General features: G+C 40.8%; 1 protein-coding gene across 1 annotated transcript in view; it reads right to left on the minus strand.

Moving 5' to 3' along the window:
• Nucleotides 1-14,684, minus strand: part of LOC104268701 (phosphatidylinositol 4-phosphate 5-kinase type-1 beta) — a 29,612-nt gene extending 14,928 nt beyond the window's left edge. The window contains exons 1-2 of the mRNA XM_009865426.1: nt 14,616-14,684; nt 673-803 (exon numbers count right to left, since the gene is read on the minus strand). Coding sequence (XP_009863728.1) covers nt 673-803; nt 14,616-14,684 — 200 coding nt within the window. The remainder of the gene's footprint in view (nt 1-672; nt 804-14,615) is intronic.
• Nucleotides 14,685-15,169: the final 485 nt, after the last annotated feature.

Here is a 15,169-nt window from a genome sequence, read left to right on the forward strand (position 1 = left end):
ATGGCACTGTACTTCAGCTTCTGAGCCCCCAAACATCTATGACCTTGATTTCTTCCATCAGCATAGCTGCATTATTGCAAATTCTGTAGCATCAACTTGGCAGTGATAGAAGCTGAAGTGGCAAAATGTAACGCAGTCATAGTGCACAACCTGTAGCCAGCTGGTAAGAGCTGAGCCCTGTCACTGGCTACAGTCGAAGCTGGAATTTTACAGTGTACTGAAAATCCTTGTATTACTTCTAACACCGAAGGACCTGAATTTTCATATATTTTGACAATACCTCAACAAAATGGCAAGTATTATTCTCAGTTTTTAGAAACTAAACTGAAACCAAACAATCGTGAATGTTGGATATAGTATTTAATTGCATACAGATCCACACATCGCTGCCAATTGTAATTAACAGCTTCTTTAATTGAAACTATCACAACTACTTTCCTTCTCTGGAAGTGACAAGTCTCAAATCTTCAGCTGAGGTGTGATCTTCCCAGTTTTCTCCCTATCTTCGTGTTCGATGACAACAAGAAGACAGGGTAATTTTCAAATTCTCATACATTAAGCTTATGCTAACACCATTTCATCTGAAGTGGAAAACAATCTTTGTTTGAAATATCTAGTTCAGAGTTTCATTACAATATTCTACTAAAATAAATTCAATAGGCTTGCTCTTACCTCGGTAGGAAGACACTTTCCACTACGTAGAAGTCTTGCATAAGAACATCTCTGTCCGGTTTTGATGTAAGGTTTCCTACTGTGTATCCTATTCCCAGCTGGATAGCACCTTTAATAGCTGAGGATGCAGTCTGGAAGAAAATAAGAATTCAAGCATGAGTTTCCTAAAAAAAAAATCTGTTCTCAATCATTAACATATGCCAAGCTTTTAACTGTTTTCATAATAGCAACACCATGTCATCTTTACCTCCTAGACCTCAGAGAGATGGCTACTTTTCAATTAAAAGATTTCAAAGAAATACTATGCCGTAGCAAAAGCTACAAAAATTAATTATCATGTTGTACAGACTGAGACATTTCAAATTGCCAAAGTAATTCAGACATTGGACCAGTTTGGAAAGTACCTCAAGGATCATTTGGTCCAAACTTTCTTGGCAAAAGCACCCTCTAGACAAGATGGCCCAGCACCCTGTCCAGATGAATTCTTAAGTTTCCAGTGCTGGGGAATCCACCACTTCCCTGAGGACATTATTCCAATACCTGCTTGGAATTTTCTCCTGCGTCCCATCTGAATCTCCTCAGGACTAACTTGTACCCATTACCCTTCACCTTTTCCATGCGACTCCTTGTAAAAAGCAAGTTTCCACCTTTTTCTAAGCTACCCTTTAAGCATGGGAACTTGATGATAAGTTCTGCCCTAAGCCTTCTTTTCTCAAAGCTGAACAAACCCTGCTCTTCCAGCCTTTCCTCACGTGGCAGGCTTCCCAGTCCTTTGACCATCTTTGTGGCCCTTCTCTAGAACCTCTTCAGCCTGTCCACATCTTTTTTGTATAGCAGGGAGCAAAATCGAACACAGTATTCCAGGTGTATCCTGGCAAGCACTGAGTAAAGTGGAATAATGACTTCTTCATCTCTGCTAGTGATGCCATTGTTGATGCAACCCAGCACAATACTCACTTATACTGAGCTTGTTGCCCACCAGGAGCCCAGGTCCCTCTCCACTGAGGCAGACCGCCATCCGTGCTGCACTCCTGGATTGTGCTTTCTGAGGTTTTCCCAGACTTTACATTTGTCTTTCTTGAACTTCATAAACTGCTTGTTGGCCCATTCTTCCAGCCTATCCAGGTCTTCCTGCAGGGTGGCTCTCCCTTCCAAAGTGTCCACTTCCCCACTCATTTTGGTATCATCAGAAAACATCATTGATCTCATTATCCAGATCACTTATGAAGATACTAAACAGTGCTGGGCCCAATACTGGTCCCACTTGTGACAGGCTGCCAGTTTGATGAGGAGCTATTTACCATCACCTTCTGGGTGCTGCCTGCCAACCTGTTGCCCGCTCAACACACAGGCCACTTGTCTAGACTATAACTTTAGGAGAAGGCTGTGGGGAACCGTATCAAAAGCCTTGGAGAAATCCAGGTAGACAATGTCTACCGCTCCACTGTGGACATTTCTCCAAGGCTGGTGGTTGTCTACCAATGGCAGCTGAGCAGGTTACTCTGTCATAGAATGAGATCAAGTTTGTCAAGCACGATTTGCCCCTGGTGAATCTGTGATGGCTTTTCCCAATCAAGTGTTTCATTTGACTTGTGACAGTCTTGGGTAGGATTCATTCCATAACTTTCCCAGGAACCAAAGTAAAATCAATGGACCTAAAAATTCCTCGGTCCTCCTATAAGCCTTTCTTCTAGATGTAGGTGACATTAGCCTTCTTCCAGTATTCTGGGATGTCCTCCAAACTCCACAACTTCAAAAAGATTATGGAGAGCAACCTTACAATGACATCAGCCAGACTCTTAACATCCTTGGGTGGATATTGTCAGGACCCACTTGTAGGTGTCAAGCTCCTGTAACAGTTCACATACCAACTCTTCCTTCACTGATGGTGGGTCTGTGTTTGAACTGACCCGTATTTTTGCTCCCTAGGCCTGGGGCTCAACCATGCTGGTGAAGACAGAGGTAAAAAAAGTGTCGAGAACCTCAAGTTGGACTCAATTTTGAAGGCCTCTTCCAACCAAAACTATTCTACGGTTCTGCATTTTCAGGGGTGCTGGTGACTGACTCTCTTGTTTATCAGTGGGCCAGTATCTTCCTTCGATTTCTGCTTAGTTTATGTATCTGAAAAACCCTTTCTTGTAGTTTTTGATATCTCTGGCCAATTTCAACTCAAGCTGAGCTTTTGCTTTTCTCACTGCATCTCTGCACACTCTGGCAATGCTCTTGTAGTTCTCAACTGGTATTCATCCACTTTTCCATCTTGGGTACATTTCTCTTTTGGTTTTGAACAGACTCAGAAACTTGGAGTTTAGCCGAGGGGGTCTCTTGCTCCATTTGCTTGTCTTACCTTTAAAGGGGAGGAACTGCTCCATGCTTACAGGTTTTTTTAAAATGTCCCAGCACTCACAAGCTCCTTTATCTTCCCTGGAAGTCTCCCATAGAATCTCTCCTCAGAAAGTGTACTCTTCTGAAATCTAAAATCTTTGTCTTGGTACTAACCTGCAGCATGCAATGACTCTGCAGGATCCCAAATGCCACAATATTGTGACCACTGCAGCCAAGACTATCACTAACTGAAATACTACCAACCAGGTTTTCTTGGCTTGTGAGTAGCAAGTCCAGAAGTGCCTCATTCCTGGCTGGCACATCTAACATTTTTATGACGAAGCTGTTCCCTTCACATTCCAGGAACTTGGTGGGTTGCATATGAACTGCTGTACTGTTCTGTCAACAAATGTCTGGGGCAGTTGAAGCCATCCACAAGAACCAGGTTCTGTTGACTCAAAGCTTGCTTAACTGAGTACTGCTTCAACATCTTGGTTTGGAGGTCGCTAGTAGATGCCTACTGTAAGATCCACCTTGAAGACAACTCCTCTGATCTTAACCCAGAAGCATTTGATAGTGTCTACCATCACCAGAGCTGATTTCTATACATTCAAGGTTCTCCTTAACATAGAGCATGACTCCTCCCCATCATCTTCTGTCTTCACCAACAAACTAAAGCCATCCATTGTGGTTCTCTTAATACACTTCCAATCTAACTGGACATTCAAACCGCTTCAGGAGTTTGAAACAACACGCATTATCTTTCAGAAAAATAGCCACAAATTCCAGGAGAACGTACATTCACGCCAAGGTGATACAATGAAGGCTAATGGTTTAAATGCAGATTGTGGATACAAAATAAGTTCTGCTTTACAGAATGCAAGAGGTGCATAAACTAGGGGGACAGAGAGAAATGAAAGTGGTGAAGAAAGAAAAATCTCTCTATAAAAATATATATGCACAAAGTAAAATTACTTCAACGAACACAGCTTGCAGGGGACAAAAGGATTCAAAAGGATAGTGCCAATTTTGTGGTAGATACATAAACTGAGACCACTTCTGAAACTTTCTCACACTGACCAGATAATCCTGCTAGATTCACTAAAAAAAACTATGGCAAAACTGAATCAGAATAAGAAATTAGTCAAGAAAGGAATTATTAAGAAAAGATGGGAGGATCGAATGAAGAAAATCACTGGGAAGGGAAGGACTGCTACAAGGAAAAGAGCATCTTCCCTTGGCATTGCATATTTTAACCAGTTTGAAGACACCATTTTGGTGTCTGAAGTTTCATGGTCAGTACTTCAGCATTTCAACGAAAACATTTCAGGGGTGTGAATTATGTAAGAAAGGGTTTGAGTACACAAATCTACTCGTTATGGTTCTCAGAACAGCATATGCTAGAGTAACTGCTATTTCTAGGGAAAAAAAAAAAAAGAGAAGTGTAGCTCCTAAACAATTAGGACTGTACACCAAGCAGAACTTGTGCTTGCATAACAGTTTAGAACAGGCAATTTGGCGGGAACAAACAACACCAGCATTCTTAGACTGCTACTTTGACTATTAAAAAGATTTGGCTTTGTGTCATAAGAAGATTCACATTTTTCTTTCCTTGAAAGACCTTTATTCATGGATGATTAATGCCCAACAAAAGCATTAATTATGTAACTTTCATCAAACCAAGAGCTTCTACTTTACAGTTGATGCCCATCTTGTTCAGTGCCACAGTAAAGAACTATGAAGCAGACAGCAGAGTGCTGTACTTTAGTACTGAGAGAGGATATGCCATCCCAAAAAACCCAAGCAAAAATACAAAAAACTCCACCCTGAAATAAAAGAAATAACTCCCCCAAAAAACCCTCACCAAACCCCAAGACAGGTAACCTGTCAATGTGATTTTAAGAGGAAATAATATAACACAGAAGACAGACAGCTGGGAATACGGAGTATCTGCATCGCCAATTGTCCTGGTTTCAGCTAAACAGAATCTGTTCAGTGATTTTTACTTTTCAGCTCAGTCTCTTCCAGAGGGCTGCACTTTCTGAAGTTAGCAGCATGTTTTTGCAGACAGTGTCTGCTACTAGAAGAGATAACACCTGATGTTTGCAGCTACTGCCTGGGACTGGGATGCAGAGAGGGTCTTGTTGATACTTGCTCCTGTAGCGACCAAGGCCACTGCTGGCTCTTGTGTGCCACGCTGGGGGTGCTGGGCAGTAAAAAGGGGCCACATGGAAGTAAAAGGTTGCACCTCTGGTGAGGAACAGACAGTACAGGTGACCAACAAGAGTATTCCATCCCATATATGTCTTGTTCAGTATAAAACTGAGGCATCACAGGGGTTAAGGCCTCTTCCACAATGGCAGGCACCCAAGGACTCTGTCTGATCTTCTGCCTTTGATCCCGACCCTGAGTTCCCGAATCCAGCTCCTGTGCCCAGTTCCTCTCTGCCACTGAGCCTGGGGCTTCTCTGGTGCTGCCTGTTCTGCAGCATCAGTGGGGACTGTTGCAGGGGGTAGTCAGGATCAATATTAGATTTATTTGTATATATCTGTATATAGTATATATACACTGTATATTTTACGATTTCCTTATTAGTACTATTATTGTTTTATTAAAGTTGTTTCAATTTTGTTTTCCAAACAGTAGGTCTTTCTGCCTTATTCCTTTCACTTCCCGTTTTGTGGTGGGAGAGAGGTTAGAGAGTACCTATCAGCGTTCAGTGTCCAGCCCTGCCCTAACCCTTAACACCAATAACTATTCTAGCACTTAATGTGCTGCCTCACAAATTAGCATTTTCTACGTCTGGGTCTTCTACTCACTCGACATTACTTCAAACTTCATAGTAGCAAAATGAATGTACTAAGCAGGATTTTAACAGTGCTTCTCCTACAGATAATCACTTTCAGCTAGGTTTTTTTTCTTTTTTACATTTGCTGTTTTCATAAAAGAAAGGTGTAAATCAGAGGTGCATAATGCAAAACTGCAAAAGCAGTTTTCATTCACATAACAAAAAATTAACTGAACTGAAGCAATTTAACAACTGTGTGAGTTGGGGACAAAGCTACTGAATACATTGGAAAAGACTGCCCTTTAAAAAAAATGAAAAAATATCCAGGGATGACAAAAACATGGGTACTATAGTTCCAGAAAGTATATTACACATTGCTCAATAAGTACTTCTATTAGAGTGTGAAGATTGAAAATGGCTGGCAAATCTAACTAAAAACTGATGTGATGGCAAAGGACTGGTTCTGAGTAGATGGTGCACAAAGACTTCAGATACAGTAAATAGGTTTCTTTCAAACACATTTTCTTGTATTGGGACTACTAATGACAGAAAACCATTTAAAAAACCACAAGCAGAGAGGAACTGAGTGGGATGCGGGCTTCATTTAATTTAATAGAAGCTCCCCTCTACTCTCATTCACAGTTACTTTCCAGTTCTTCTTTTAACTATCAAACGTTCTTTGCTAAGTCTTTATGCATTCCCCACAAGCAGCTTGTGAAAAATGTAAGTCTTAACATTCTTGTGTCCTTTAAGACATTCTAGGGATTTCCTGTAGGACTGCACAGATGTGAACTTTGACCATGCTTATCTGTTCTCACTTTTTATAACTCATTTTATTGCAGCTGAAGTTTGGCCTATGAACTTTTCAGGGCAAAGACAGTGAACCTGCCAGAAAAAATCTGCCTTATTGCAGGTGCTATAAAGCAATGAAAAAAAAAAAAGAAACTCAACCCAAAATCAAACTCTGCCTCAGCAACTCCACCGCATTACCACTCTGGAAGGCAAGATGATGTTTGCTTTCTTTCACACTCACTGTCATTCTCACTGTCATTCTTTCACACTCACTGTCATTCACTGTACTACTGTCATTCAAACAGGTTTTAACATCTGCCTAATGAAATGGCAGAGATACTTAGTTACAACTTTCTGTGTAAGAGATGCGGAGAAAAGGGCAACTGAGCAGGAGTCACCACTGATTGACACTGCTCTGAAGCCATGCTTCTCACAACGTAGCTGTCGTTACTTCATTCCTTTCTACTACTGTCTGTGGAAAAGCCAGCTCTCATCCTTCTCAGCAGCCCACTGTGCTGCTTAGAGGGACTTTGAGAGCTAGGCTGGTTTAGAATAGCTGTCTTCCTTCAGGCTGCATTCTCAGTGAAATTACAAAAAACTCACAAAAATAAATTAAGCCTGCAGAGTCTCACTTGGTCAGAATTATTCCAGTCACATGGGTTAGGCCAGACGTGAATTTTCTACTACTACTAAGCATTTGTTCTTCAGTTATACTGATTGCTGTAAGTACAATGAATCCATGCACGCTATCACTCCCACGCAAACTCAGTTTATCTCTTCCAGACTCCTGAAAAGATACTAAGCCTCCAAAAACTGTGTACGGTCTTAAGCCAAACTACCTGAGAAGAGTGCCTGTTGAAGAACAGCATGTCTTCTTCAAGCAACTTTTATAAAGAGCTCTCCTTGAACATTAGGAAGTTGCAATCAGATTCATAGTGTATGTGTGCTTATTACCTAGCTCGTTGCTTCTGGCTTGCGTTAGAAATTTTGTGACCAGCAGAAGAAGGGAAGTGATTGTCCCTCTGTACGCAGCACTGGTGAGGCCGCACCTTGAGTATTGTGTTCAGTTTTGGCCCCCTCAGTATAGGATAGATAGCGAGGCGTTGGAGCGAGTACAGAAGAGGGCAACAAAGCTGGTGAAGGGCCTGGAGAACAGACCTTATCAGGAGCGATTGAGGGAGCTGGGTCTGTTCAGTCCGATGAAGAGGAGGCTGAGGGGGATTGAAAGGACATTGTAGAGAGGTTGGTGCTGGTCTCTTCTCACAGGTAATTAGGGACAGAACCAGGGGGAATGGTTGCAAGTTGCAACAGGGCATGTTTAGGCTGGACATTAGGAAGAAATTCTTCACGGAAAGTGTGATCAGACACATCGCTTAGAAAAGAGTGGTCAGACACTGGAACAGACTGCCTAGGGAGGTAGCTGAGTCGCCATCTCCGGATGTGTTCAAGTGTCGTTTAGATGTGGTGTTGGGTGATATGGTTTAGGGGTGACCTTGTAGTGTAGGGTCAATGGTTGGACTTGATGATCCCAAGGGTCTTTTCCAACCTGAATTGTTCTATAATTCTATGATTCTGCACTAGAGCTCTCTCATCTCTGAGTGCCTGCTATGCTTACAGGCCCACTGAAACAACATTTCTTTTATCTGCTTCTCCTGAAGCTTCCAGAGGCTACCTCATCTCAGCACGCTCTCTGTAGCTGCCACATTTGAACTATCAATTTCCTTTTACATTAAATCTCAGAGACACAGAGTTACTGGAAAAACCCACTAAATAAACTAGTAGAAAATCTCACTAACTGAACTAGTTGTACTTTTTCTCCACAACCTGTAACCACAGATCACTACAGCCATGGTACTCCTTCACACTTCCTTCACATTTTTCTGTCAAATATTTGCCCCGCTGCTGCAGGTCACACTTCATGGAGCTGGACTTCTCTGCCCATCACCCTCACCTCTGGATCTTGCTGCTGGTGGGGAGGTGAAGGTGGCGGGTGTTGGGAGCAAATGGCTGTTCCTAAGTTGCTCTTCATTCCTACAGAATAAAATTACCTCAGTGCCAGTAGCCTGCTTTGGAAGAAGCAGCTGTGACCTCCAGAGGAAAACCCTACCCAAAGTTTTTCTTATAATAAGGCAATCTATAATGCAAAATAATCAGAAAGACAGACAGGTATTTACTTCTACATTGCACATGTAATTAAAAATGGTCTCACACACCTAGAAAAATAAAGGTCTGCAACATAGAGTAGAAATATCCACAGTGTGCCTCTTCTTTCAGAAAACTGAAATTATACTGGTCTATGTAACGTCCTTTTGTCATTCTTTTTCTTTGCACCGTAGTGTGATGCCTCAGTACAAACTAATGCAGCACAACCTGCTGCTCTATGCAGTGCTAGTTGTCCTTAATAAATTATACATATCAACAGCTGTGTTATTAAAACATGAAGAGTAGACTTCATCTTTTTCTGGCATGTTATGCTGAATGCCAGCATAAATGCTAGATCATTAAACAAGTACAACTGATAATATTCTACTTTTTTTGTCTTCTTTGTATAATTACTGTTCAAAGCTGGTAAAAGTAGTTTTCCTCTACTCCTTTGAATAATTTTACAAACTTTCTTGGGATGTTCTCCCTGAAAACAGGTAAGACACCCACACATCAGTTCTTCCAGCTTAATTGCTATCAGAAGCATTTTTTGATCCAAGCTGAATCTGATCTCCTTTCATCTTCCAAAACTGGATTCAGGTGACTCCATGGCTTTCAATCCACTTCAAAACATCTATGACAAAGTTTCACGGGTAGTCATGAATCCAGGTGCTTTGGTTCTTCTCTCCAACCCTCTGAGAAAAACAATTTCCAGCCCATAAGTTTGGCAGTAGACACTGCTCCAGACAAAGCCACAAAAGGCAGTCATTTCAGTACCCTTGCAGACACACAAAGTGCTCAGAAGTCTGCCACTGAAAACATAGGTCACAGTGCAGCAAAACCTCCAGCAGCAAAGTTTCAAAGTCTACAAGAAGAAGTAGCCTACATGCAGATATTAGATAAAGGGCATGAAATAATGCCAGAAGTGATGCAGCAATGCTGCTTGTACGTGTTTGCAAGCGCTAACAAGTAGCCGGCTTCCTTTATTCCGTCCAATTCCCTTTGCTCCTGGGCAAAATGACTCATGTTTACAATACACAGTTTTGAACAGGTTACATGAAGTGCTTATAATACGCTAACTGGAAGAGCCGCAAGATATGTAATAATGAGAAACAAAGTCTAATTGTATACGTGTGTGGCAGCCCTGAGTTTACAAGATTTTGCTAATGCAACAGCAGGTTTCCACAATAAGTGCACTATACAACCTGCTTTGTCTTCTGGTGTTATCATCTTCTACATACTTAATGTGCTTTCACAGACCTGTCTGTGCTCCATTCTTACCACCATCCTAGCATTAAGCCTCAGGATGCTACTCAAATCTGTTTTTTTCAGGAAACAGATTCAGGGACTACAGTGTGACTGAGGACAACGTAATACAAAAGCTGCATGTGTGGCAGCAGCTTGTCACAACAAAGATTGCAGTATATCAGGAGGAAATGAAAAAAAAGTGGCTACTGCATATTCCAGATTTCAACGACAAGGCTGTGATGGATATCCAAGAGAAGCTACAGCCCGTCTGACCACATTTTGTTGCCACACTCCCTTGCTACTTTGCTTAGGAACCTCAAGCACAAAAGAGTAAATAATCACAGCTTCTCTCTCTATCTGCCCCACACTCTCTTCCTCTGTTTCTGAAAAAAACACACAAAAAGAGAAAAAAAGCAAACAACACTAAACCAACCCAGCCCAAACCCAACTCAACCCAAGCAACTGAAGAAATCTCACCCTCAAAGAGTTTCTATGATCTCAAGGTTATTTGAATCACCTACCTTAAAAGTTGCATTGAACGGATCTGTGAAGTTTCTCATCAATTAGCTAAATTCTTTGACTAGAGTGACTGAAACTTTTTAGGTGATATTCACACTGTAAACTTATCAACTTCTCGAAATTCATCAATCCAGACAAAACCCAGGAGTTACCCTACTAGAGCTGAACAGCCCACCAGACTGTCGAACCATTTTGGAGAGGAAATGCAAGGAAAGATTGTGGTTTGCAAAAGAAAAAAAGCCCAAACAAACAGAAATTTGCATTCCATCATCTCTATTTCCACAGTTTCTCTGGGCAACCTGTTCCAATGTCTCACCATCCTCACAGAAAACAATTTCTTCCTAAGCTAAGTCTACCCTCTTTCAGTATGAAACTGTTAGCCCTTATCCCGTCACTGTCCATGGGGTTTAGTAAACCACCATTCATCTGTTCATCAATGGGACAGGTTGTATCACCTAAGGTAAGCAGTTTCATTTATACTAAACAAAAACCAGCTGTATCTCAGGACAAAAATACTGATTTTTTTTTCACACTTGCATAAAACAGATTGAGTAAAAAAAAAACAAGTATTTGCAATTATTTTCTCGAATTTCCCCTAGTTTTCTGGGATAATTCACTGTTCTTAATACAGGAAACTTTCATTTCCAGATCAAGCAACTAGAACATTCTTAATTTATATTTATTAGCTAGGCTTATTTCTCATTGGACTTGGCACAAGGACAATACCCCTAAATGCAACACATTTATTTCTCATATGTGTCACTGGATTTTACACCACAAATCAGACAATTTCCATGCATCGCCTTTTCCATTTGCATCCAGTTTATGTATATATATACACACATATGACTAAAGCTGCACAGAGGGGGCTGGTTAACTCAGTCAGTTTAGCGTGGCACTAACGCCAAAATCGTGGGTTCGATTCCCGTTCGGTCCCCATGTGTTGCCTGATCTAGTCGAGAGGTGGCATCCCTGGTGACAGGGAAGCTGGATTAAATGATCTCTAAGGTCCCTTCCAGCGTAGGCCATTCTATGATTCTATCACATAATCTTTGTACGCTATTATAAAAAATGGACACAAGATATAACTAAATAAAATGTAAAACAGTTTAAAACAAAAGGTTTCTCCACTTTTTAGATTAGATTGCAAATCCCCTGCCTCATGCAAAGAAAATGTAACCCTTCAGCAAGGCAGTATTAGTACATCCTTTATCCTTAGAGATTTTGTTTAATTTTGGGCATTATAGGTATTCCAGCACACATCTGAATATCATGCATTTTTTTGCCACAAAGTAACTGCAGATCCTGAGAGAGGATAAAAGGGCACACTGCTAGGCTACTCTGTGGAAGGCAAAGAGCCCAAGGAAGGTTTAAAATTTAAGACCAAGCCACACAGTTCAGGAGAAAGTTACTACCGAAAGTTGCTACCGAGTCCTTGTGGAACTAGTGGGTCCCATATCAGGAGACAATGGCAGGATGTCATTAACTCTTCCTTCACTAATCCCTCTGCTTTGCAAGGATGACCTTTTAGCTGGAGTGTGGTCAAGACTGAAACCATCATCTTATTTCAAGGATGATTATCTCCTAGAGTTATGACCAGAAATCCCTTGAATTACCTACATCAAACTTGACAATATAAAACTTTTCTAATATCAGTGTTTCTGAGCTACCTGTTACTCATTCTGCACCACTGTACCATTGCTCTGCTGAAACCCTCCATGTTCACATCTCATGATACAACTTCTTTGACTGCTACAACTTTTCACAGGAGTACATTACCAGTAAGAATATTCCAGGTCAAAAATACATACCAGTATCACAGGTCCCATGCCACGCACTCCTTCAGACTAGAATTGCCACAGTTCAAGCCAAGGTACTGTCCTTTTTTCCCTAAGCTGAACAGCACAAGCTTCTTCACCTTTGTTATATCTTGGGGTTTTTTTTTTTAAAAAAAGTGGAAGTGAAGCCTCTGAGCAATGAGAACATGTTAGCATGCATGGTCTGACTTAGAACTAGAGCATCTCACCTAAGTATTTCCACTGCAATCAAGGGCAGTGGTACATGGGAACAGGAACCGCCCAAGTAGCTGAAAATCTTTTCCCCATCCCACATTTCTGGAGGACGTGACACAGGAAATCACAGGACAGAACAAGTATTTCCCATCCAAACAAATCAGGTGCAACAACACATAACTGGAGAATCGTAAATGCAATGCCTGTATAAAAGAGTGAAGAAGAGTGACGTGGGCAATAAAAGACAGGTGGATCTTAAGTGTAAACAGGACTTCAACAGAGCAAGATCTCCTTGTGTAAGTTACTTAAAAATATGGAATTAAATGGGAAACGGCACGAAACAACTCTGCCAAACACAGGTCCTGCCAGGTTCACACTGTAACCAACTTTCTAGACATACACAGCTGATTCCTCTGGACTTTGGTAAGAAGAATATGAAACAATGTTACACTGAGTATCTGAAGAAGGTGAGAATTACAGAAAGTGAAAGGTTTGTATAGAATTTGGCTTAAATGGAGAGATACATGTTAAAAGTAAAAGCACCAGGCAAAGATACACTACCAGCAGGCCCTGCATGGATAACTTGTGGGGTAAAATTTACTGTTTTATTAACTTTATCACAAAATGCAGGACCATAAGATTTGGTGACAATACTAAACCATGGGGCATATGCAACACAGTATCTTGAATACAGAACAACTGAGAGTCTAAGTATAAGGAAAGGAAATAAACTGGTGTAAAATAGAAGCACAGACAGCCAGTGGTTCAGGGGAACAGGGAGAATTTGAAGATGACAGTCACAGTGATCTCCTAGGGTACTGTGGCTGTGGAAACCAGGTTTTGTGAGACATGCACTTACAGTAAATACACCAAAAGATTTGTGCCATGGTGAAAAGTATTTACAAGGCTTCCTCTGGAATATTGTGAATTTCAGAGTTGAACATGAACAGAGTAGAGCATGTAGGATGACTGGGGAGAATGGAAACTTATCTGTGGCAGGACTACCAAGATTCGTCTCATCTAGTCCAGCAATGTAAAACTCCAAAAGTGTCCACCTCAGGCACTGAACTTTTCTTCCTTTCTCATACTGTCAAGAGCAATTGAGACTTCAATATTTTAAAGCCAGAAGCACAAGACTGAACATAACATGTATCTAAAAAGAAAACAAGCATTTTTTCAAGCATTATTTCCTTTAATTTCTGAGAAAACAATCTGGAATGTTAAGGACACCCAGGAAGTGAAAATGCAACTGCCAACAAAAAAGATGGGTAAAAATAATAGCAGCATGTTATTTTCCTGACTGCACCAACAGTAATGTAGGCAACTCAGAGGTGAAAAATCCTTAGCCATGATATATACTGTAGGAGTAGGCGGATCTCTGTGAGATTACAGAAATTAAGAAAAAAAAAATCAACACTTCTTTGAGGTGATCTGTCAAGAAAATGATCAAATTTGACAGCTAACAATCTGTTATATAAATACGTATTGAACAATGTTAATTTATACCTCTCCTTAGTTATCAATAGTGCTAGGTGGATCTACATAACGCCGGTTCCAGACAACGAGTGACAGAAAAACAAAATCAAACCCAGTGTCAGCTACTGTTAGGACATACAAATGGCCCTATATTGCTACCATTGATACATGCTCCTACATTAAATATGAGGTCTCAATATTTTTAAAAACCACCAAAGCAGTCTAAAAGTGTACTGTTTGGCAAAGCACTGAGGAAGCAATAGGGTAGGTTTGTAGTCCACACATATTACACAAACACTCAAAGCGTTTGGGAACTTAATGTAATAAATTTCTGACAACAGTGTTTATGCCCAGAGATGTATCTAATGCTAAAAGCAAAGCTTTTTCATCAATCTAGCAAAAGTGTATACTTTAAAGCTGTACTGAACAAGCTTTCAAATAGTCAGCTCTCAGTGGGTAGAAACGTCTTATAATTTCAGAGAATGAATAAAGTACTTTGCAAAATTCCATGGAACATGATTTGCTCTTGTTTGGTTTTGTGTTTAGTCAGTTCCGAAATATATTTCACTTACAGCAGGCTTGAATTACCAATATGAAGGGAAAGACATGCATGCAATGAACAGGCTTTAAGTCTTATTTACCTTTTTATATGTTTTCTCTTCATTTGATTTTCCAGCACGAACATCTCCATTTTCAGTAAGAGACGACATCTAATAAAAGAAGCTTAAGTTATAAATAAAGTAGTTGCTTCAGAAAAGCATTCAGAGAACACCATATGTTATCCCTTTTTTACTAAATTCAAACTTTTTTGAGGACAGCGAGTCACTGAGATCAGTGACATATCTAGGATACTCCTAGAAGGATTTTCCAGGCAAACTAAAAGAAGAGCACTGCCCCAGGAATATGTCCAGCATATGATTGATTCTATACGACCCCGTTTCTTTTTCCCCACATCAACACGCAGGTCTGCAGGAAGACCTTGCAGTGAGATCTTGCTCCTCAGCAGACTGCATGACATGATTTTGAAAGGTACAGCGATGGGCAAAATTACAAAACTCGAGTGTCAGATAATCAGTGGCATGTCTCACAGGTTCAAGGCCTTTGGCTGCACTGACACACTGTCTCTCCTCCACAGAGCACGAAGATACTGGACACTGCATCTTACTATGTCTGTAAAGTAACGCTCTATCAAGAA

The sequence above is a fragment of the Apaloderma vittatum genome, unplaced genomic scaffold (genome assembly GCF_000703405.1).
Source record: "Apaloderma vittatum isolate BGI_N311 unplaced genomic scaffold, ASM70340v1 scaffold16902, whole genome shotgun sequence".
In the NCBI taxonomy this organism is placed as follows: domain Eukaryota; kingdom Metazoa; phylum Chordata; class Aves; order Trogoniformes; family Trogonidae; genus Apaloderma; species Apaloderma vittatum.